This window comes from Archocentrus centrarchus, chromosome 5, assembly GCF_007364275.1.
Source record: "Archocentrus centrarchus isolate MPI-CPG fArcCen1 chromosome 5, fArcCen1, whole genome shotgun sequence".
NCBI classification, from domain to species: Eukaryota; Metazoa; Chordata; class Actinopteri; order Cichliformes; family Cichlidae; genus Archocentrus; species Archocentrus centrarchus.
The window spans coordinates 7,255,255-7,280,485 of record NC_044350.1 but is presented as its reverse complement, the minus strand read 5'-3'; the positions used below and the strand labels follow the sequence as shown (position 1 = coordinate 7,280,485).

Below are 25,231 nucleotides of genomic sequence, written 5' to 3'. Positions count from 1 at the left end.
TGTGTATCTACACTAATAAAAGGCCAGGGTAAAACAACTAAGTGGAGGAATGTAGTTGTCTGCGGAGCCCCATTAAGCTGGGTTATTACAGGGTGTGTGGTGCACGTCACCATCTGTCTTTTACAGGGTGCAGAGCACTGAAGGACGGTGATATGTACCATGCAGCTCTGTATGAATCATGTGACATTCCACACATAGTGATTAGTGCCAAATTATGGTCCGCACAGGGAACTGAACGAAGTGCTTGCAGATGCCTGTCAATGCTGGGCTCCAAACCTCTAATCCCAACACTATAGTTTTAACAACTTTGGAACACATTATTTATGTATCGTAACACAAGCCTTTTAGATCCCTGGACAAATTACCGCACAGTCAGCTCAGCTCAACACAGCGATACTCTGCCCTCATCGCTGTCACATGAACAAAGAGGCCTGACAAAGACCTGGAAGTAAAAGCATGTCTTAAATATGAAAGGCTCGCTTTAGCCTGAGAGCTGGTTCTCGTATGTACCGTGTGTCGGTCAGAATTTTAGTTTTCTGTCATTTCCATGCTGTACACGCTCTCTGTAACTGAGCTGAAGTTTAGATTTAATAGCTTGTTGTTTAAAACTCATATCAACACAGATGCTGTAAATCAGACGTGAAACAACCGTGACCTTCTGAGCTACATGTTCTCAGCTCCAGGATTTAGTGAGATGCTCCATGGGCGCGCTGCAAATGTTGCATATTATAAACACCACGACCTAAAAGTCTAAATGCTGGAAGTGAACTAAATATTATTACAGGCCTGCCTGGAAGACATAAAAACAGTTTATAATGACACAGAGGTAGAGGAAGAAGGAAGGAAATGAGAATGCTCTTGCTTTTATAAGGATAGCGCAGTCGTCACTAATGCTTCAGTGGAACCAGTTAAATAAACTCCGGAGGAAGTTATCTTTTAATTGGACAGACATTTAATATTTTCCCCTTTGCAAGAAACTGTCTTCCAAAGATAACAATGCAACACTTGCTTAAACTAGGTGTGATATGTTTGAGTTGCAATGTCATTAATTAGGAAACCCAGCAACGTTTGAGAGACAGGATGTATTAAGCTCAGGGTTGTAGAAGTGAACTAGAGAGAAAGTTATGAAGGAGCAAATCATGTTTGGAGGAGTCTTAAGTAATTCTTTTCATTAGGGCTCCTGTCATTTGGGTGATGATCATTTATAGGGCAGGCTGACAAGTTTGGACACATAAGACATGCAAACAATGCTGCTGTGACAGGTGGTAAGTGTGCAACATGTTACATTACATCATGAGCGCACTAGCAATGGGGGTACAGCTACATTAAGAATGTCACACCTTTTGGTTGTCTCTATGACCTTCTCTCTGTGGTTTGTTACCACTGCTTAATCCCTACTGCAAACCACACACCCACACCCGTATATAAAGACCTCATGTGGACGCACACGGCCCGCGTTCTCCACCGACCTCCTCGGAAAACACCTGGATCTCTCCACGCCTTCTGACTGCAATAAACGCCAGATGGTGTACATTAGGCGCTGCATTTAAGAAATGAGATTAATTAAGGGGTTCCAGCTTTAACAGCACAGGCCTGCTATCCAAAGGCTGCAAGATCACAGCTCACTTTATTGCCCCCTAGTTTGTGACACCCTTCCTGCGTTTGCCTTAACATCCTGGGTGTTACATTTCTGTGCATAGTCATTACTCTGCCAAGAAACACCAAGAGGTGTTAACTATCTATTACACAATGTGCGAGTGACAATAGGTATAAAACAATGGCTCTACAAGAACCAAGCATTTATTTTTAAGGCGTTTCTCTTCTATATCCGTGATAAATGAGGTGTTACTTTTACATGAAAATGCACACGCTTATTGTGATCATATATAAATTTATGCAATTCTAAATTTCTTAGTCTTTTTAGTAATATCAATGCAGAAATGGACTTCCTTTATAGAGAACTTTTCTAGTGTTATTGACCACACAAAGCGATCCTGTACTACAGTAGATTCAGACACACCCGCTACACCTCCAGAGTCTCGGGGCAGAAGAAAACTGCAAGAAGGTGCAGCAAAAGAAAACCTCAGATGAGACCTGGGAGTGTTTAAATACACTAAATCGCTTCTTTTTACCATTAGCGCTATAAAGTCCTCTGCTTCCATCTAGTGGCAGAAATTTTTAAAAACACAAAAAAAGTGGGGGGAAAAAAAAAAAGTGATGCAAGACTTAAAATCCTTAAAAATAAAAACAAATTTATTAGCAATCACAGGGAAAGAATGCATGACATCTACAGAGCATTTGTTGGAATAAAAACACCAACTTCTTATTTACAAAGTCTGCAGTTGAATGTGAATAAGGTGAGCACATGCACATACAAATTGCAAATAGGCTAGATTATTACACAGTTAACAAAAGCTTTCCCCAAATTTCCCCATACAGTCACCCGATTATACAGCCCCTCACCGCTGCCGTGGTCCCAACAATCGACATTTACGAGTACGACGATTTCCAACAGACGCCGAGCAACATGTGAGATAACAGAGCGTGATGGACAATATTACAGAGAAACGCACAAGCCGCACAGGCCTACACACAATGTGGGAGCAGAAGGAATAGCTCACCCCGACCCAGGGGACACAGGTAACCAAAAGGGGGAAAAAGCATTTCATAGTGATGCACTGGCCATGCATGGAGGGGGGGGGATTAATCGTATACAGTGATCATACTTTTGAAAAGTCATTGTCTTGTCGCTGAAAGCAAACTGTGTGTCAATCAATATGTCGTTTTCTGAGGAGACAGTGCTGTCCTTGGACTGCTAAGGCTTTTACAGAAAAAAAAAAGAAGACATCAGGATTCTGATAAGAGTATGGCGAAGAATGGATGACATCAAGCATCCAGCACTGAACTAATGGACTGTCCTCCGTTCTCTGCATGCTCAGTCATCACGACTAACACTGGCTTTTGGTTCTCCAACGCAAACAAGAAAGAAAGAAAGAAAAACCAAAAAAACACCACACACAAAAAAAAAAAAAAAAAAAAAAAAAAAAATGAGACAGACTCGGGCACCCATACTGCTGTCAGACTGAGAATGACCTGAGAACTGCAAGCAAAAGTTAGTTTTCAAAAGCTACATAAGAATTCACAGGATATGGGCTTCAAATTACCCAGCAACAAAACAAAATGTAACATTCTCTCATTCGCCCATCATACATTACATCATACCTCATTCTTCATTGTTAGGCCAGTGCTGCCTTTTCTCAGACATCATAATGCGTTTGTGTGATTACAAAACAATGAGATTGTCGGAGAGCCGGCGTTAAGTGTAATCAAGGGATTTCTGCTGTGTCTGTACCAAGTGTTTATTTATAATAGAGGGTTCAAAATGACATTGGGCAATAACCGTCTGATCGGGAACGCTCTTAGCCAAAGGCACTTAAAACTTTACTTAGGATTTTTGCCCCAGACGCAACAGCCACTTAAAGTCTTACCTTCTATTGATCGTTATGTTACGTGTAAACTTTGATTCAAGTCATTTATTAAAGCAGACGCTTCCATACACCAGCAAATAAAATGCAGGCTACATTGCTAAAGAGTTTTTCAGGAATCGAAGGCATTAGCACAGGTGACCATCATCATTTGGCAAATAACTGTTAAAAACTACAATCACACAATGTTACGTAAACACCAAGTGTTGACAGGCAACAGAGCACGTTTGATTGTGGGATTAGGGAAGCTTCATCCTAGTGTAGCTGGAGAACAGTACACTACAACATCATTTAAAAATAAAAACAAAAACAAAAACACCTCCATGATGTACACAGACCCACATCATGTCTGTAATGAGCGATAAGGCATGATGGGTATGAAGAATCCACCTTCTAGCACAGTAGTGAGACAACGTTTCAAGACTCCTGGTGGTTTGGGGGGGGCGGTAGTGCTGTACAGGGGGAGAGGCTACACATCTATGGTAGTGTAGTGGATGGTGCGCGTGGTGACAGTAGTGAGCAGAGAGCTGGATTACGTCACAGAGGCAGTGGAAGGGATGACTGTCAAGGACCCATGACCGTAAAGTGGGGCTGAGGCCAGAGCTGCGACCGGGGGGGAGGAGGAGGGCAAGGCTTCACTTTCAGCTTCTCCGTGACTTTGAATGCTGGATGAGCCACTGCAGTGTGATATCTGTAGGGGAAACATTCAACAGATCTTTAAGACCCAAGCAAGCTCAAATGTTAGCCAACACTAGCCGTGAGGCAGAACACTTAACCTGGTTAGCACATTTAAATCCCTTTAAATATTATTTTATAATTCACACAACCCTCAGATATTTACCTATGTTATCTTTCTCTTTGCAGGACACAGAGTAGCAGCAGATCTCTCGGTCCTGAATGGCAGATAGATTCCTGTAATGAGGAAAGTGAGAAATGTCTAGTCTGTGGACACGTGCACTCCATCAGCCACCAGCTTCTCTTACAGATTTGAATATGCAAATACCCCACAGACTTTATCGACTGCAACATTACCCATTGGATAACGGGTCAAGTCCTGTTCTGAAGCCTCGACTTTAGCGTATTGATTTCTTGATGAGTGAGCGGTGGATCTGACCGAGAAACCCAGCACACGTGGCAGTGACTTACGAATCATCATGTAGCCCCACCCTAAAGCATACCCACCTTTATCATCCATGCTAATAACTGTGACCATAGATTACAAATTTAACATGACAGTAGAATGAATAAGAAATTAAACTTGGGTTGGGGATCATCAACTCATCAGAAATAGGTTTACTGAGGTCACCAAGCAATTGAGCAGAATTGTCATCTTCTCATAGACTTCTATTGATATTATTGGATGCAAACAAGGACCCCTGCTGGACATTTGAAAGAATGCAGGGTTAACTCATTTCCACACTGGCCTCACTTTTCACACCTCACCTGGGATCCACATCTGTCTTATAAACAGTCTAATGGGATTATTAGGAATAATCAGGCACTAGCCCAGTGGAAGCTCTTTATCTAAGAAAACCAGTAACAGATCATTTAGCATGAGAACATTTCTTACATTTTTTCAATAAGCTCCTTCTCATCAAGTGCATTGGGAAGGTCACGTTTGTTACCGAGGACTAGCACCTGCAAAATGAGGAGGAAAGGAGAAAGAAAGAACTGATCAATATCTAGTGCAGCAATGTATCAGCATTTTCACACTCTCCTCTCAGTTGTGTGCCTCAATCACCACACAAACTGCCTGTGTGTGGTGTTGAGTTGAGGAAGGCTATTGATACATCGCGTCAGAGCGATAGATCGATCGATTGAAGCTTTGTTTCAAATTACCACCAAATGTAACATCAAGCCTGAGTCACTGCAACTAATGGGTTTCTGCAGTTGCTAATTATGAGTTTCATGACTGCTTGGGGCTGTCACTGGACCCTGGTGATCAAGCAGATGCTCTAACACAAAATGAGCCTCAAGTATAAAGATCCCAGGTGGCCTCTTACTGGAATTCCTTGTAGCTGTGGTTTGTCTAAAAGGTTGTGAAGTTCATTTCTGGACGCTTCTATCTTCTCTCGGTCTGCTGCATCCACCATGTAACTACAGACGGGGAAGAGAATCAAATTACAGCCAACTCAAAATAGAGCAGAAAAGGCATATCTGAATATTAATGTGTATTTTGGTACATTTTTGTCCAGCCACAAAGAACATGCTGTACTTTTTAGCCAACAAACTTACACAATAGCATTGACTCCTCTACAGTAGCGCTCCCACATGCTTCTGAAGCGGGGCTGTCCACCTATGTCCCATATCTGACGCAAGAAAGCACAAAATCTAGTCAGAAGCAACACAAAAGGCCTCAGTAACATTTTATTTACTTTGTAAACAGCCCTATTTACATTTTTATTTTTATTTGCAGCTCTGTGATGCCAAATGCGCAGCACTTGCTTTGTTAAACTGACAGCAACCAGCTGTTTTTGCTGGCTTACCTTTATTGTCACATTGCCTTTAGTGACCTTCCGCATGTTGAAACCAACTGTGGGGATCATGTCTTCACTGAACTGCCCTGACTGCACAAGACAAACGGCAGAGAAAAAGCACGTTAGTGAAGACTGCATGCTGCCTTCTTGAAGTCAGCAAGCTTTAATTGGATCTAAAAGCACACGAAAAGCACTGTGGATGCCAGTCACTGTTGTGCATGATTAAATTAGGAAATAATTTTATTACAAGGGTTATTTTCCTCCAGCTGAATGTGAACGTTTGTCATTATCACTCCATGAATCATGATGAGATGATGCCGTCTATGTGTCAGCACAAAGTCCAGATCCTAAGTATTCTGACAGCATTGTGTTTTGTTTCACTGCAATCAATATGAAATACAATAATGGATACAGAATAAAGTAATGAGATTCAGTTGTAATTGGAGCAGGTTTGCATGGCTGTAAAATGAACTGTACGAAAGTGCAGCCTTTGGAAGACAGTGCCCAAATTTTAAGGGTTTAAAAGGAAATGGACAGAGTCACATGAAGACAAACATCAACAACATGTTTTAGATTTTGTGGAAAATCCTTTGCAGTCAATTTTTGACTGCTTTAAGTTGTGAACCCACAAACATCAGCAGACCTCTAATCTTCCCCGGTGATACCTCCCAGGCCTTCACTGCAGCCTCCTTCAGCTTTTGGTGGTTATAGGGTCTCTCTCTCTCGCTCTCTTTCTGGCCTTTGGCCAATCAAATGCAGCTTACTCAGATGGAGATCAGGAGAGTGACTCAGCCAGTCGTGGCTATTGCACCCCCTCACGTTTAATAATTAATCGAGGTCCAGTGAGATTGATGTATTTGGTGGAATCTGAACACACAGAATCCTCCTATATACTTTTACATTAACACTGGTGCTTCCAACAGCAGTGAAATCAGTGCCAAAGTACCCATTCTGCTGGCAGCCATCACAGCATCATCATGTCTGCCAAATCAGGTGGTATGCTTTGGCTCAGAAGCTCTCCCATTTTCTTCACACTTGCTCTTCTATCATTTTGACAGTAGTTAATTTTGGTCCAGTGAACCTCGTCCCACAACTCTACCAAATCTTTGTGTTTTTGAAGGCCTACCATGAGTCTGCACTCTGTGCCAAGCCCCATAAGGTTTTGGTCATAAAGTCTTGCCTTCACAACTGACCAAAAAAAAAAAATACATGTAGTCTACATCCTGAGGAGCACACTTGTGCTGATCATCCACAAGACATGAGTTTCTGGGGCTGCCTGTTCATTTGGGATGTTTTTCATTTTTTTTAAGTTTTCCTGTTCACACCTGCTAATTCTGCCAACAAACTACCTTTGATACATCTCTGGAAAATTTTTGCCTTTTTGAGACTCATAAGAGTCACCAGACATCTTTAGTCTGGTGACTCTTACCTTAGTAGCCAAAAAATCCAAATACTTTTGAAACCTTCAACTCTGGGCACAATGACGTGGCACTTGAATGTTGCATTCACTTTATTATTTCAAACTAAACATGCAGGAGCAGAGAACCTGAAGACCAAAAATGTGTAACTACCCAAATACCTACAGTTACAAAATAAGCTTTCTGATACCATCCAGTGCACTGCGCTCAAATATTGCACAAGCTTAAAGCACCAAACAATACCTTAGTCCTAAAGGGAAACTGTTTTGATTAGTACGACCCAATCTTACATCTTACAAGGTCATCAACCTGTGGTTGAAAGAATATGAAGAATATGGGGGAAAAAAAAACCCAAAACAAAACCTTATAGCAAGCTGCCATGTTGGTCTGAAACACAATGCATTATGTCTACCACCAATTTCTCTTACAGATTTACACATGCAAAACTGTCTAAACTGTTATGTGCAATGAATGTGTGAAGGAAAAGGACTTGACCTACACTTAAAATGCCACCATAGCTTGAAACAGTCAACCCTGGCCTCATCACTGACATCACTTCCAGCCAAAGCTATCACACTAAACAAACGAGACACAACAAGAAAGTTTGACAACGTTCACGGTGCCAGCGACATAGAAAAAACGCAATGAAATAGATCAATACCGCCGCCGGAAGGAAGCAGAGAGTGGGTGGCAGTGGGAAGAGGTTAGCTTGAAAGAATCACACGTATTTTTTTGGCCAAACTGTGTAAATATACGCAGCTGGCAGCCTGCAGCCATGATTGCCCAAATGTCGTCCGCTCTGGTACACCCTGCTAGCAACATGACGAGGCAGAGTGTCTTCAACCTGAAATAACTGCCCGTGTTGTCGACATACCGGTCATGTTGACATACCGGCAGCTATTAAAGCACTGACAGCTCCGTTCACATGACCAGCTCACACGTAAGCGCATACCATACCAACAACTTCGTCATTGCAGCTAGCAAAACAACAACTGGGACTGTTAGTACCGCAGCAACTTTGATATTCTTATAGCTTTATAACCACCCAGCAACGCAGCCACGTCGCGTTATCTTAAGAAACTGCAGTGTAGAAGTGCAAAGTTAGAGTGAATTTATAACATGCACGGAAACCTTCGGCCACAACCTCTCTCGGGTAGCAGCTTGGGCCCGCACTGTGACTGTGCGTCTTCGCAAACGTTAGCTACTTACTGCTATCACATTGACAAATGTGGTTTTTCCGGAGTACTGAAGTCCCACTAATGTAAGCTCCATCTCCTCTTTCCAAAAGAGGGACCTGAACCAGTCCAAAAGCCTGTTTATAAGAGCCAGCATCTTGGATGAAACTGTAGTCGCAGTCTGTGCTGCCGTCAGGATGGGAATTGGGAAGCGGTCTTCACAGGAAGCAGCTAGCTGCTTTGTCATATCATGTGATCCCACCGACAGGAGTTATTTTCTTCGTCTCCTGCGGGTTTTAACGGCAGCTCGCATACTATATGTTGCACTACCGCCATCTCCTGGAGAAAACGCAGCCAGGCTGTCGAGATTTTCTTCCTCAGTCCTGGTCTGATGTACAATGACCCTCTTCCTACTCCAGTCGTCTTAACTCCTGCTACTCTTAAACTAAAGTTTTTCCTGTATCATGTCCTTTATATCACCTTCATATCTTCTGCAACTAACAAGCACATGCTCTATAATTTCTGACAGTGATCACAAAAACATGACTTTCCTTTTATGTGAAGTGTGGCGTTCACACTTACTGATTTTCTATTTCCTCTCCTATTTCACAGCAGAACGCAATCATCTCACTTTTATCTACCAACTCCAGTCCTGTAGCCACACAACAACCTCTGCTACTGTTTTTAACAGACAATGTCTCTATGATCTCACTTTTTTTACCCATGATAATTCACGTTTCCTCGGATGCTTTAAGCCTGCAAGTTACGGTTCAGCTTTGTTCAACTAGAAACATGAGGATTGGCATGATGACTCACTACTGCACTACTGGAAAAGCAGAAGTTATTACTTTAGCACTTCTCATTGCTAGATTCAGCAGGTTTGATCATGTCTCTGGAATAAAGGTGAGGGATATAAGTGTCTCTGCTCTAGCAGGCTGGCACCAGTGTTTAATTACGTTTTAGGTCACCAAAACATGAAAGATGATTCTCAGTAATTCATGTACTGTAGTCAGGTCTAACCCCGCCTCCAAAACCTCTTGCCAATGTTGAAATGCTAATTTTAATAACAAATATTTGTATGCACTGTTCAAAGTGCACCCTGCAGGTAAAGTTTTAAACAGCCTGCAGAAATGCTTGACTGAACCTTTCATTCACCAACAGTTGGAGCTGTGCTATGATAGCACCAAAAACAAGACTGCAGGAGCATTTTGTTCACTTTTCACCCTTTGTTCTGGCTTTAATAGCAGACTGAACCTGCACAACACCGATCAATACAGCTTATAAAATAACTGTAATAGCCCTCCCGCCCCCCTCACTTATAGCTAAAACTATAAACCACCACCTTTCAATCAGACACATTAGAAACACAAACTAATAGCATTTGATGTGTGCGTTGTTTTCTTCTGTGTAATCCTCAATCATATACTGGCTCACTGAGAACCCCTGAACTGTATGAAAAGCTAGAAATAAAGCTCTCTATAAAAAAAAAATAATAATAACACAAACAGACTACATCACATGATCCACTGCATTTGACATTAAAAACTGTGCAACCCTGGCAGGGCCTCCTCCTCCTCCTCCTTCCTCTTATCTTGTTGTCGCCGACTTTCCGAGGTGAGAGTTGATGACTTTTATTTAGAAAGTGAGGGCTATAAAAACAGATTAAAATAAAGCCAAGTTTTATTAAGGTTAGCATGTAAATTGCACATCCATAAGATGGAAAAAATGATAACAGCAAATGGTTTTTTTGAAAGGCACTATCATAGTGTTAAATGCATATTTTAATGACATTTCTCCACGTGGTCATGAATTTCATAATCTGCAGCAAAAAAAAAAAAAAAAAAAAAGAAATCAGTGCGTCTTTTACTCCTCCATCTCTGGCAGCTCAGTCTGTCTTGTAGCAGCCCTTGAAAGAGATTTTAAAACACAAATGATTATGGGTCTTTTTTTTTTAATTGGTGTCATTTAGGATGTAACTGAATTACCTGTGGCCTGACGAGCGAGATGTACTTCGCAGGGGCTGCTGCGGTCATTACTGTCGTGTAAACAGTAACTCTGGGAGGACATCAAGACAAACAATGGTTATTACCAAATGTGATTCAACGCTTGAGTTTTTATTTTTTTAAAAAGCTGAAAAATATGCATTAAGTCGTTAACTCAGCCATTGAGTTGTTGGAGTGTAAATAAGGGCATAAAACAAGAGTAGCTTCCTCCTTACCCATTACACACAGGATACTCTGACAAAACCTGGAGGAAAAGGCAGAGTTATAAACCCATTCACTGTCTCTGATTTTCAGAAATATGAATCCATGTACTTAGGTTAGTTGATCCACACTTACCTGATAAAGTGTATCCATATTGATGTGCTCCTGGCCAGTAGCATTTAGAGCTTTGTTGGCTGCTTCTCTAAGAAATGAACACACAGCAGCAGTGTAACAATAGCAACAGCAACACAGCGACCACCTTCGCCATGAGAAATGACTCACCTTCGATGATCCTGAGCAGGGGGAGGGAGCCAGTGGTCAAAGTTTGTCTCCACTCTGTACCATCTAAAAACAATCCAGAACACACAATAAAATGCTTACTGAGTTGTGCAATCATTCTCCTTCCTCCTCCTCAGATCCTCTATTTTATTTTACTTTTTTACCCACCCTCCACTCGCAGGATCCAGAGGCCAGATATCAGCAGGGCCCGTTCGATCTCTAGTGATCACGACCCCTTCCCCGGCCCGCACCCCGCCAACGATGTAATACACCCCAGTGATGATGGGGACTTTTGAAAGTCGCATCACTGCATCCTGAAAGTCTTTGGCTTCCTCTAGGGTCTGTGTAAGTTACACGCACATTACTTTCACTTCCACATACCGTCACTTTTTTCCTACACTAACTTCTCTCACCTCTCTCACCAGCCAGCTGACGGGGGATCTCCGAAACAGGAAAGCAGAGACAATGTTTTTCCACCAGTTCCACCAGTGTTCAGTTCCTTAGGAACAACAAAAAGCTTGGAAACAAGAAGAAACAATAAGAAGTAACCTTCCCACAGGCATGTGTGGTCTTACCTCGCTGGTCACCCGAGACGGTAAACTTGTTAGGACTCTGTCCCGTCCACAAGCCAACATAGCCCGCAAATGAAGTTCCACGGTATGCCACCTGAAATGGTGTATGAATAAAATAAAAACTAAATTTAGCTCTCAAAAATCATACTGTCACAGAAGGACTTCAGCTGTGCACCTGCTAATGAATGTTGTACCTTTCCATTCTTGAGGAAAACTATGTTGACAGTGAGATTCCTCAGAACAGGATGCGGATAATCGAGATTCCTGCCGTGGTACACATGCCCATTTTTGCCCTGAGCTATGATACTGGTGCAAAATCTAGAAGTGGTTAAAGGTGCATGAGAAGGATGAACGTTTGTTTGACCCTGTGGGACTTAGCTACAAATGTCTGAGCGGATTTTTAAAAAATCACACATACGCAGACACTTCATAGGCAAAGTTGAGCAGGATGACATCGGACAGGGTTCCTCCCAAGTGTGAGGCCAGGCCGCGGATCTCCCCCGCATATGGCTGAGGAACGTACTTCTCCAGGGCCATCACAATAGGTGTGACTGCATGATGCAACCATTTTGGAACTGTAGAACTGGGACAAAAAAAAAAAAAAAAAAAAAGAAGAAAGTTTACCATGTTAGTGTGCAATCGCTGTCAGCCAAAGTGTAGTGGAAGATAAACACAACAACACAAACCTGCACATTCTAAATACTCCTGAGTATCTCCTTCTCTGCCTCCCTCCTCGCTCCTCCTGCACGCATGCAGCCCTGCTATTCTGTCTGTGGCCCCATGCAATGAGCAACCAGCATTATAGCAGGTGCACAGCACTACACACATTTAGCATAGTGAGAGAGGGTAAGGTATTAGTTTAATCTATGCTGTGTGGGGGTTTCAGTCAGGAAGTCATCTAATTCCCTCTGTGATTACTCTAACAATGGCCGGGGGGAAAAAAACAAACATTGTAGACAAAAACATCTATTGTGAGCCTCAATGCGCTTTGTGTTGTGGTGTCTCAAAGCAACAGAGTGTGAGCTGGATGGTGTCAGTCTCTGAAGATGCTCTGTGCTTTTCTCCTGCAGAGCTGTGTGTAGAGTGTGCAGTGTTTTCCTTGGATTGATTGCTTTGGCCTGTGCTAAAGTGGCTAACGGTGGTTCCTTACCTCCGTGCACCATAGTACTTTGCTTAGCTTCTGTGTCACTGCTCCCACCAGCCTCTCCAGACTGGTGTAATACACCAACTACATATATGATACAAGCTGACTCAAAACTCAAAAACCTTCCTTGATTTACATTTCAATCAAGTAAAGTTTTCAGTTTTCATTGGCAGCATCCTGGATCGCACAAGTAAGTTTATTTAGTTGCAGTTAAAATAGATTGCAATCACACCACAGAAGAATTTTACATCATTAAATTGTAGAGTTTACTCTGTTAAAGTCTGTATTATTTACTCTCAAAGTCATGATCCAGTGAAAAGGTGCACACAAATTCAGGCCGAACAAGGAGCAAAACAAAAGCTGATAACAGAGTCCAGAAATGACACAACAAAATGACAAAAGAGCAAAAATCCTGAGGAACAGAACTGAGAAACAGAAGTTGAACAGGCTAAAGACAATCTGACACAGGAAATAAAACCAAAACAAGGTACTAGAGAAAATTGTCTATCAAAATAAAACAGGAAACAGCCAGCTGAACAAGAGGATTCACACTGAACATGATAGCAAGGACAACAGAATAGGCACTAACAGAAAGACCAGACACAAGCAGAAACAGCCAAATGCTTAAGGAACTGAAACCAATGCAAAACATAAAGCAAAACACACAACCAGGAAGAGGCTCAGTAACATCACGAGACTGAGGGCTTAAAACTGAGTCCCAGAACAAGAATTCAACTTAAACAAAAAACCAGACATATATATATATATATATATATATATATATATATATATATATATATATATATATATATATATATATATATATATATACACAAAATGATGATGAAATCAAAACAGGAATCAAAAACTAAGACCAACAACAATCAAAACCTAAAATCACTAAAGTGGCAGTGAAACTAAACAATGGCAAACCACCTAGGGAGGACCTGTGGGGGCTGAAGGTTGCTAAACAGCAGCCCTAATAGCAAAGCTGATGTTGTTTTCACAATGTGAGTCTGTTTGTGAGTGTGTATGTGTGTGCAGTCATGGCCCTGGAGACACCTTTAGCAAAAGGGTACTCCCACAAATGCATGGTGCAGGCCTATTCAGGCCACTGGGCCGAAGACCCCTACTTATATTATTTCTTGAGATTTAACTCTAAATATGCTAACACCTCAACTAAGTCATAACAATAAATAAAGGAATTCACAATAAAGGCTTTATACTGCATCATTTATTGATGAGCAAAATAATTCAAGTGCATTGCAAATTTTAACATTTGGTCCAAACCTTGACCAGAATATAAGGCATCTATTCACCACACATATGTTAAATTTAAAAAAAATGTAATAATAACAACTTTTTGCAACAGTAAAGTCTTCTATAACATTTTAGATGTATTTGCAAAAGTGCATTTGTTGAACTAGAAAGACCAACTGATGCAGTGCATTAAATATTTCAACAAAAGAAATTGCACCAAGTGAACACTTAATAACTGTAAAATTAAAGCTTCTTCTGCATATTCAAAGTAATGCTGACTTAATGAGTTCAGTCTTAGAGTTCAGTCTTTGGGGTAAAATAAACAGATTTATCAGTCCAAGCAGGATTAAAACGGCGATTTTCATTGTCAATTTTACGTTTTTGACCTGTCAGTGATATATTTTGGCGGTTGTCGCACTTGGAGAGAGTATTCTGGGCTGGCGTTGCTAGTGGTACAAGAGGAAGGGCGGGAATTTTTAAAACTGTCACAGCAAATATGATTTAAATGCGTTTTTGCAGCTTACGTTGGGTCAGTCAGAGGGTGGGCCAGTCAAAGGGGGTTAGTGGGCCGGATGGGGCCCCCGGGCCGCTAATTGAATAGCCCTGGCATAGTGTATTCCTTGAATAAAACTGGCAGGTGTTTAGATATTCGTCTGTCTGTGGACTTATTCTGTCAACATCACAGCGCCACAAACACGCAAGACACAGTGAGAAAAACTCACAGGTGCGTACACACCTGTCAGAGTCGGCTGAAGATGGTTAGTCCCGGCAGATGGCTGCCCCTCCCTGAGCCTGGTTCTGCCGGTTTCTTCCTGTTCAAAGGGAGTTTTTCCTTCCCACTGTTGCCAAGCACTTTCTCATAAGGGGGTCGTTTGAATGTTGGGTTTGTTGGGTCTTTACCTTTCAACAGAAAGCACCTTGAGGTGACTGTGATTTGGTGCTGTATAAATAAAATTGAATGGAATTGGATTGAAAACCAAAATTGTAATAATGCAGTAATGATACTCTTTCCTCTGCCACACGGCTGCCTTCTGAAGTCAACATCAGCGTTACCGGCCACCCCCTATTTATTTAGTCAGACATCGCTGCCTCCCAGTTATTCATGTTAAATAGGGTTACACAGCGGACTTTTTCAGGTTGATTTAAGTTAGGACATAGTGTGGTAAATTTTGTTATGGATTTCTAGTATATCTATTTAGATAAATAGGCAGACTTATGGAAGTGTCTTGATAAAACCGAGTGCAGAAACCTAGTAAAAAAGAGTAATTAAATAAATAAGAGGTTGGTGTTTGGCCTTGAGTTTGATGTCAGTAAAACAATAAAACCTGAACTGCATGGAGATAGAGTGTACGTTTATGATGGGTCGGACCATCAGGGATTCACAGGGGAGCCACTTCCTGATTTCACATCCTAAAGTCAATGTGGTAAATAAAAGGTCAATGAAAATATCAACATATCAGTCAGACAAGACCTCATCAGAGCCCCTGCCTTCTTCAGGCAGCAATATTATGTGAATACCACTTTAATTCGCACCGTTACATAATAATAAATTAAGACAATGCTGTAGTATTACAAAGTATTTAAAACATGTTAATCCCTTTAAGCAGCCCAGTGCAATAAGAGCGCGGACTCTGTAATCTGTGCTGAAACAGGACTAACTTTCAAAGTCCAGCAGCTCATCCAAACCCACTTCAAAGACACTCAACTATCGAAAAAAATGAAAGGACAACATTAAAACATAGTGCAAATGTACGGTCAGCTTTTTTTTTTTTTTTTCCTTTGATATAGTCTCGGATAAACTTACTCAATGACCTCTGCAGCAGCTTTATTCACGTAGTCTATGTCGAAGACTTTCGCAAGAGGCATCCATCGCACTTCTGGATCATCGTCCAGACTGATGTTCACCGTGGGTGGAGCAACCTCTGCCCGACACGACGCCGCGAGTCCGACCAGCAGCAGCAGTACCCGCAACATCCTAAGATGTTGACCCGTCCGAGAGAGTCGCAGTCTGCACCGGAGGCGGCCGACGAGCAACGGGAACAGCCACATTTCCGTTACAAGCTTTTCACAATAAAATAAACACACGGCGCACTTCCTTCACGCAAACTGAGCAGCTTCCGCAAAACGAAGGTATTGAACTTAATCACAGTATTGGAATATATCAGTGGACAACTAGTACTGCTCCTCCTTCTTCAGCTACTACTACGAATAATAATATATAATATTCTCGCATCCACCAGTTTCCACCCTTCCCAGCTAGAAACAGGAAGTCAGTAAAAGTATATCCATGGTTTGGGGGGACTTGTCAGTTTTGGAAGCTCTGCAGACCCAGCTCTTCTGCAACTCGTACAACTCGTACACAATAGTATGGTTTACCAAAATCATGCTATTATTATTATAAGTTGGAATACTTTATTAGGCTCTTGCAGTGTGGTGTCAAACTATAGCATGATGTATGAAACTTTAAAAATGACCCTTCAGGAATATGATATTATTACCTGGAATATAATGTAATATGGCTAGTGGGGTTCAGCCTTCTCTATTTCAGCAGACCAACATGTGCCCTTCCTTTCAAGGACGTGCCCAGAGCAGTGGTGCAGCATGACAGGTTGGCAATGTTACATAATCACTCACAGAGGGCTCAGGAGTCCACAGCTGGTGCAGGGTAACTGCAGCTTCATTCATGGAAAATGACTATAGGCTTGAACTGTTTTGGACATGCTAAGCTTCCAAGATCGATAACCTTTTTAAATTTGTAACACTGAAGATGTGGTTTACATGTTCATGGAATTGTGACCTTTAATTTGAACCCCTGCATTATGAGGCAAGTGTAATCAGCTGCGTGCAGGTTCAGGTCCAAACGTGCAATATTCAAATAACATCAGGTTCTTGAATTTTATATTTAGTTTACAATGTGACAGAGGGCTATATGTGATCAGTTGCAGGTGCTTCTGTATCAGGTTCTTGTGAAAGCTCTTTCGCCTCAGTTAGCCCCTCGTCAGTCTGAGTGGATGTTTTGCAGCCTTCTCTTTGAGGTCACCCTCTTCTTTGTTCAGAGTTCTCAAAGTGTTTTGAGCTTTATGAGAAATCCGCCCTTCAGCCTGTACAGTCCTCCCAGCTACCTCATTCACAGTGCACACACTGTTCTCAGCAGCGATTACCACGGAGGCCATGTCCATGCACATAAGTTCCACACTTTATCCAGTCCTCCTTATCACTAAGTTTTAGAGTTTTTCTTTTGATGCTGTCACATTTCTGTGGTTCAGACTTTCTTAGAAGTTTTAATCACTTGACAATCTTTTCCGTGTCTCTACTACACTAGCATCACTGTTTTCTGCAAGAGCTATCAGGGCTGCCATTTTTAAGCTGCAAGACTCCAGAGAGACCTCTTCCTGCCTCAGTTTAATCATGAATTGCTATCAGCACAAAGTGCTTTCAGATAACACTGTGAATAAACTGAGATGACAGGAAGAAAAATATAAATAGAATCTTTCTAAAATATTGTTTGTGATGTGGAGACTGTCACTGTCAGATTATCTTAGGTTAACAAAAAGATGAAAGAACTGGAACGCACCACAGATGGCACAGAAATTTATGGACACAGTGAGGCCTGCAAGAATGGCTCTGTTCAATCTCATATTAGATGTATGGAAGCTGCATATAGTTTATTTACAGTTCATTTTTAAAAAATGGTTTTGTCAACATTAATTTACTCCATGTATACTGATGAGATGGTAAATTTTATATCATATTTGGGAAGTGTCTTTCTTACAGCAGTTGAAATAAAAATAAGAATAAGAATTTCTGGAAGGTGCTCCGCTGCCCTTCCATGATGTGGAGCAAAGGGTGGTCAGATTTATCCATGATGGATAACAGTTTGTTCAGTGACATTCTCTCCTTCACAGCTTCAAAAGGATCCAGTTTGCAGCCAATCACAGAGCCAGCCTTCCTAATTAGTTTTGATTCAGTCTTTTTATTGTGACCAACTCCAGTGCTGCTCCCCCAGCAGACCACAGCAAACTACACTGTGCCTGCCACAAATGAGCCAAAGAAAATCTCCATCATTTGGCTGCACACATTAAAGAATCTCAGCTTCCTTAGGGAATAGCACCTACTTGTACCCTTTGTGTATACAGCATCTGTGTGGGTCTTCCATTCAGTCTGTTGTTGATATGGACGCCCAGGAACTTGCACTCCACCACATCAACATCCTGTCTCAGGATAGAAATGGGCCGTGTAGCCATCCTCTTTCTTTTGAAGTTGATCACCTTCACTCAGGTCTTATTCGCATTCAGAAGCAGATTATTCTTCTCAGACCACTCCACAAAATCATCCACTAGTGCTCTGCACTCCTGAGTGTCAGAACCACTATCCAGGATGTAACGACAAAGATCCATGGGTATATCAGGAAGATGGCCCCAACTGATAATGTGCTTAGTGAATACCTCAGGCAGTAGAAACCCGAGAAAGAAGAGGACAGGCCTCTGCACGGTATTTACCATAAAAGAAGTGGCTGATAGTGAAAAATCTTGTGAATGGCTGGACAAAGCTGAATTGAAAGATAGCACAGAGGCACTAATCATGGCAGCACAGGAACAAGCTCTAAAGATCAATAGAGGCTGGGGTCTACCACACCAGACAAGACCACAGGTGCAGGCTGTGCAGAGATGCCCCAGAAACAATCCAGCACAAAGTGGCAGGCCACATAAATGACTGCGGGGTCTGCAGATGCTGAGGTGCATAGTGCGTAGAGGTTTCCAACTTTCTGCAGAGTCACTCGTTACAGACCTCCAAACTTCATGTGACCTTCAGATTAATTCAAGAACAGCGCGTAGAGAGCTTCATGGAATGTGTTTCCATGCAGTGCTGTAAAGCACATTGCCACCGGACTCTAGAGCAGTGGAGCCATGTTCTCTGGAGTGATGAATCACGCTTCTTCTTCTGGCAATCCAATGGACAAATCTGAGTTTGGTGGTTACCAGGAGAATGGTTCTTGTCTGACTGCATTGTGCCAAGTGTAAAGTTTAGTGGAGGGGGATTATGGTGTGGGGTTTTTTTCAGGAGTTGGGCTCAGCCCCTTAGTTCCAGTGAAAAGAATTCTTAATGCTTCAGCACACCAAGACATTTTTGGACAATTTCATGCTCCCAACTTTGTGGGAAGAGTTTGGGGATAGCCGCTTCTTGTTCCAACATGACTGCACACCAGTGCACAAAGCAGGTCCATAAAGACGTGGATGAGTGAGTTTGGTGTGGAAGAACTTGACTGGCCTGCACAGAGTCCTGACCTCAACCTGATTGAATATCTTTGGGATCAATTACAGTGGAGACTGTGAGCCAGGCCTTCTCATCCAACATCAGTGTCTGACCTCACAAACACACTTCTGGAAGAATGGTCAAAAATTCCCATAAACACTGCTAAACCTCGTGGAAAGCATTCCCAGAAGAACTGAAGCTGTTATAGCTGCAAAGGGTGGGCCGACATCATATTAAATCCTGTGGATTAAGAATGTCACTCACATTCATATCCATGTGAAGGCAGATGAGTGAATACTTTTGGCAACAGAGTATATTTATAGTCCAAAATCAGCAGGGTGAAATAACCTTCAGAGTTTTTATTTCAAAATGTGCTGAGTAAATAAACCGATAAAACAAAAAAATTAAATTTTGTTTCTCATTTATATTCAAGTGTTATTAAGGCTCTGGTGTGGAATAACGCATAAGAAAAATAGCTTGCCCTTTGATGGCTAAATCCGTTAGAGACTGTAGTTTTATTTGCTTACTGTTTGGTGCTGGCCAACACCTTTTTTTTTTTTTTTTAACTTTTTTGTGCAAACATATATCAGGTGCTGTTCAGGACCAGTTTAATGGGAGAGGCGGGAGTTTGTTTTTTTTTTGTTTGTGTTTTTTTTAAGTAAAGGTAGCCATAACAACAAAATAACAAATTGAACTGCTTGTTGATTAAAAAAATGTATTTGGATTTATTACTAATGGCAGCGCATTTCACAGTACATGAAGTAATCTGATACATTGTTACTATTAATTTAGTTTTCTTCAAATTCTGTGCACACACATAATTCAACACATAAAGGATTTTATTTTGATGAGGGCTTTCGTACAGGATTTTTTTTTTTTTTAAATATAATAGTTACTGAAGTATTCCCTGAAATATTACTAAGATTGACTCCTGTGTAAAACATGAGACAACATGACATGAAGTTCTAATTCCACAAGGTGGCGCTTATGTTGCATGGTCGGGTCGATCTGGAGTATTTGCAGGCCTGAGAGTCAGTCTCTTTGAAGATTAAGTACCCCCCCCCCTCCCAGCGAGCCAAAAAAAAAAAAAAAAAAAGAAACAGTTTACAAGAAAAGCAAAACTGTCATTTCCACGCGTCTGACGGCGTCTGTGGTAAGCAGCTCATGATATAGGCCTTTTTATTCTCACTATTACTACAACTACAGCTGCGTTACCACGCAGGAAACAGCCCCCAAACGAGCAGCAGAAGGTCGCCGGAGGTACGTATTCCAAATTAAATATGAAAGTAAATCAAAGACTTAAAAGTCCCTTCCTTCATAACCTCAAATACCATTTCCACTGTGGTATTCTCAAGTTGCCAGACATCTCTTATCTCCAGACATGTGCCCACTTACGAATTAAACCACAAAGGTAAACTTAAAATAACTCCGTGAATCTGAATTTCATGCCCTTCGTTTTTATGAATTTCTATCTCTAGGTTTTAAAGCCACACTATGGAAAGTCATACTGGTGGAATACAGTGACTGTAGAGCAAGCAAGTTCTTCCTTTCCACGGTTGCTATTAATTGCCTGTAAGATACACTCGAAGAAATATTAATATCTACTTCTGCAAAGTTCCGCAGATATCCTTTTGAAATTAAACTGTGTACAGTCTTTACAGTAGTCTAAGACATGCTATTGATTTCCAGAGACTGTGCTGCTTTACGGGTTATGTAAGTGTTATGTAAGTATGCCTTGTTATGAGAAGCTGTCAGGGTGGCTGGCTACAACACGTTTAAGCCAACAGGCAGTCGAACACAAATTCCACAGGAGGGGGAAAAAAAGCTTTATTAATACTTTAATATATATCAATAATACTTTATATACAAAATATGTACATCATTTGCGTTACATTTCAAAATAAAAATCCCAAGTACCTCTTTCTATACAAAACTATTATTTTTGTTTGAATTTTACATTCACTCTCTTTGCCACAGACACATTAAAAGCAAATGGGTTCGAAACACCTGCCACTGTTGTGTCTGTTAAACGAGTAAAGGCAACAGCATGAGCTCAGAACAGGCCTGGACTGGACTGGAAAGACATGGGCAATACGCAAATCAGGTTGATGCTATATGTATACTGTACAAGTTCTTTCAGCGTACAGCATATCACTCCCCCAACCTTTCTCTACAAAATACACTCAGTGGGTCACGTATCAAAAATAGAGATGTACGATTAGCATGAGCAAAGAAATAATTACAAGACATTACTTCACAGGAACTCCACCTAAAATGCACAAACAGTCATGAGTAACAAATTAAATCATAAAAGCATGTATGGCCACATCACTCATTGACAGACATGAGTGACACACCTCGTACAGCGACGACGCCCTGAATTCTTACAACGCTAAACTCTTTGCATTCGTTCAGCTGTGACAACTGACAGGGTCAAAGGAGCAATATATCTATTTTTTTTGGTAGGTCTAAAACGATACTTTGTTGCAGTTACAGGAGCAACAAACACTGAAAGTAGATCGTCCAGAAAAGTCACTCAAGCAGCATCTACGAGGGATCTTTTGTTTAATCTTTACATTCATTACAGACTGGCGTGCGTGTGTGTGTGTGTGTGTGTGTGTGTGCACGCGCAAAAAAAAGTAGGTCCAAAATGTTTTCCAAGGGGTGTGCGTGGCAGGGCTAATCTATGTCTTACATTCTAAGTTAACCTTTGACATTCAGTAAGTGCTGAGATGACAAACATTGTAGAAAAACACCTGTGCGCACTCTTGTGCATGCTTTGAACTGACCGTATTTAAACTCTCAGTATTTCAGAGCCATGCAACAAGTCTAACATGAGCCTTCTTATGGCCACTCCAGGTTCCCCACAAAAGTCTCATTTCAGTTCAGGAGCTCATAATAGATGGAGGTGACCATTTTGGGGTTCAACAGGCCAAATTACAGCCACTGTTTAAAGGGATACCAGTGCTTTTGTGTTTGTTTATCCCATTCGACATTCAGAGGATATGATTCTGACACATCTGCTCAGTCTCTGGTTTCCAGGTTCAAAGGAGCAACCTGCTTTAAAGCTTTGTGAAGAGTGGGGGAGTCCATGCGAGTCTGGTGGGGTACTGGAGATCCTGCCCTCGGGGACATCATCAGAGATGAGTGCAGTGGCTCTGGGGGTAGGCACGCTGCAGAGCCACTCATGCCTGGGTACATAACAGGCATGCTTCCAGGGTACCAGCATTTCTCCAGCATGGGCAGATACGCTGCGGCCGCCGCAGCTGCAGGGGGGATGAGGTAGAAGGGGAGGCAAAACGGGGGCTGGTTCGGGGAGAAGCTCATGTAATTACTAGGACCGGAGAGAATCTCATCCTCCGGGGAGTCCGATCTCAGCTTCTTGGCCCGAGGCGCTTCACCCTCCTGCTTGATGGCACCGGCCATCCGCTCAGATGCAGGACGCTTGAGCTCCCCCTCAGTCGAGTGGTTTTCTGACCACTGGGCTTTGGGATCCCGCTTGTCATGTTCTCCACCATAGCCGCTGTCCGTGTCTGTGTCACTGCCACTCTGCTCCCCTGTCCCATGAGGGTAAGTCCTTTGAATGACTGGGACACAGTTCTTAGCGGGCCCTTCAGAGCCCCTCTGAGGCTGTCCGGAAGGTTTCTTCACTTTCTCAGAAGAGCTGACTTCCTCATCCGGCCGTAGGCTGCTTTGATCCTGCAGAACTTCTGCTGCTACCTTTTGGATGTGAGTGATTACATGCGAAGGAGTCAAGTCCCTGCTGCTTTCCTGACTGGCCAGATAGTGGAGGACCTCTTTGGCACACAAGTGAAAGCCAGAGCGGAACATCTCCTCACTGTTCTCTGCGCTGTCACCTCCATGATCACCTGGGAGATTCAAAAAAATGTACATTTAAATAAATTACAGCAAAGTTTTACCCTAACAAACACAACAGATTGCATAGTGCCAGGTCCACTGCTGCTGCTTGAGCACTTCCAATTCACGGCCTGTAAAAAAAAAACAAAACAAAACAAAACAAAAAAAAAAACAATCAAACTTACCAAGCTGCAGGTCCTTCTGTAGAGCGATAATTTTCTGCTGCTGCTGCTCCAGGAGGGCACTCAGGGCTTTCACATGCTTGAGAGTGAGTTCCAGCACCACAGCTTTCTCCAAATGACCCAGCGTCTAAAACAGGAAGACCTTCAATAAGCATGTTGATCTTTCTTATGTAACACATTCTGCAGCTGAGCAAGAGGACAAGTCTGGAACACCCGGGAAGTCATGCAATCCATGCATACACGTACAAAACTTTCAGTATCAAATTCAAATACAAAAAAAAAAAAAAAAATTAAACGGATATTTTAAAAAAAAAACTAAGATTGCAAAATTAAACAAAAATAAGACTTTTTTTTTTGTTCAGCTCTTCTCCTTTAAGATCAAACATATACACACACACACACACACACATTATATATATATATATATATATATATATATAATGTATATATATATATTTTTTTTATTTATTTATTTATTTTTTTTAAATGCTTCAAAACTGACTCCAAAGTCTGGCGCATATAAACTGTTCAGCACAACCATGTGGCGTCTCAGATTCCCTGGCTGTTACTAAACCGGCCATATGCAGAAATAATACTCACTGTAAGCTTAAGATGTTCTGGCAATAAATCTTTCAACTGGGCAATGCATTCGTTTATTCTGTCACGTCGCTTCTTTTCGATCAGTCGGTGAGGCAACTTGTAGGTCTCCTGGAGAGGGTTGAAAGGCTGTCAGTGAAAATTCAGTTCACACTTAACTCGGTAAATGCAGAAATATTACACGGGTTAAACTAGAATTTACCTTGCTCTCATCCCCTCGCTTCATGCCCCTCCTGGGTTTGTACACATAAATGGGAAAGTCCATTCTTTTGGAGAGAAGATTAAATTAGTTGTTTTTTTTTAATAGAGCTTCGATACAGAGTACAGAAGAAGATAAAATATAATAGAAATGTTCCGTTTACCCGTGCATGTCAGCTATATCCAGTGAGGGGTGTTTTGGCATACAGGGAGGTGGTTGCGCGCTGGTAATCCTCTCCATGCCGATTAAATTAAAAGCTCCAAAATGTGTCCCAGCAGCCGCACTTCAAAATAGGGAAAAAAAAAAAAACTTCCCGAAATAAAAGAAATGGAGAGAAAAAAGTATTTCCTCTTATCCAGTGTGTGTGCGCTTTCCTGTTGTGAGCTGCAGTCGAGCGCAGCTGGAGTTTTGTCGCCCTGAGGTCCGGGGACTCAGTAGTAAGTCTAGAGAGGCTCCACGCCCGGCGCAATGTGTGAGAGCTGGGTGGATTTCTGACTACGTGTTAAATAAACCCTGTGACTGCAGGCACGTCTCTCAGCTACAGACACAGACTCCACTCCGTCACATGAGCCTCACGTGTTGGACGGTGCTTTCAACTCCTCACCTCCCCACCACCCCGCCCCCTCTCCCTGCTGCTGGAGTACACCCATTTCTGTAGTACTCCTCCACCGGGGCAGAGTCCCGTGTACCACCATGCTCCGGCTCTTGGGGCTGAGTCGTGTTTACAGAGGCAGAAAGTAGAGCAACAGATTTCCCCTGGACAGTTAGAAGAAAAATAAATAAATAATAAACTTCCCCTCTTTCTAACTACCAATATGGCTTTATATTAGGCCACACTGTAGCGATAACAGCATATAGCCTCGACGTTGTGACGGCGGAAATAAAACTTTTTTAAGCGTATTAGACATCAACTATTATGCTGCCTAAATGCAGAGATATCAAAAGTGTGATAACACACCGTAGTGGCATTTTTTTCATCAAGTTGCAACACTTGTTTACAACAGTAAACCTTCCTACAAAAGAGGACGTGAATAGGTTTCTAGATTATTTTCTCACCCCGTGTATCAGGTTTATTACAAACTACAGTGAGTCACACAATACCTATCCACGGGGTCTCTAACAGCGTGC

General features: G+C 41.9%; 3 protein-coding genes across 3 annotated transcripts; all 3 read right to left on the bottom strand.

Moving 5' to 3' along the window:
• Positions 1-2,232: 2,232 nt before the first annotated feature.
• On the bottom strand, positions 2,233-8,798 carry arl8bb (ADP-ribosylation factor-like 8Bb). The gene is made up of 7 exons (XM_030729996.1): positions 8,590-8,798; positions 5,972-6,052; positions 5,721-5,794; positions 5,489-5,582; positions 5,056-5,123; positions 4,327-4,397; positions 2,233-4,176 (listed from the first exon to the last, which is right to left on the bottom strand). The coding sequence occupies exons 1-7, from the start codon at positions 8,710-8,712 to the stop codon at positions 4,127-4,129; spliced, it is 561 nt and encodes a 186-aa protein (XP_030585856.1). The 5' UTR covers positions 8,713-8,798; the 3' UTR covers positions 2,233-4,126.
• A 1,143-nt stretch (positions 8,799-9,941) lies between these two features.
• LOC115780551 (N-acylethanolamine-hydrolyzing acid amidase) lies at positions 9,942-16,062 on the bottom strand. Its single transcript, XM_030729806.1, has 11 exons — positions 15,819-16,062; positions 12,029-12,193; positions 11,805-11,928; positions 11,614-11,704; positions 11,452-11,537; positions 11,207-11,379; positions 11,042-11,104; positions 10,895-10,961; positions 10,774-10,802; positions 10,541-10,610; positions 9,942-10,461 (listed from the first exon to the last, which is right to left on the bottom strand). The coding sequence occupies exons 1-11, from the start codon at positions 15,986-15,988 to the stop codon at positions 10,441-10,443; spliced, it is 1,059 nt and encodes a 352-aa protein (XP_030585666.1). The 5' UTR covers positions 15,989-16,062; the 3' UTR covers positions 9,942-10,440.
• Positions 16,063-21,088: 5,026 nt separating this feature from the next.
• Positions 21,089-24,688, bottom strand: bhlhe40 (basic helix-loop-helix family, member e40). Its single transcript, XM_030729241.1, has 5 exons — positions 24,267-24,688; positions 24,107-24,170; positions 23,908-24,015; positions 23,311-23,434; positions 21,089-23,136 (listed from the first exon to the last, which is right to left on the bottom strand). The coding sequence occupies exons 1-5, from the start codon at positions 24,341-24,343 to the stop codon at positions 22,292-22,294; spliced, it is 1,218 nt and encodes a 405-aa protein (XP_030585101.1). The 5' UTR covers positions 24,344-24,688; the 3' UTR covers positions 21,089-22,291.
• Positions 24,689-25,231: the final 543 nt, after the last annotated feature.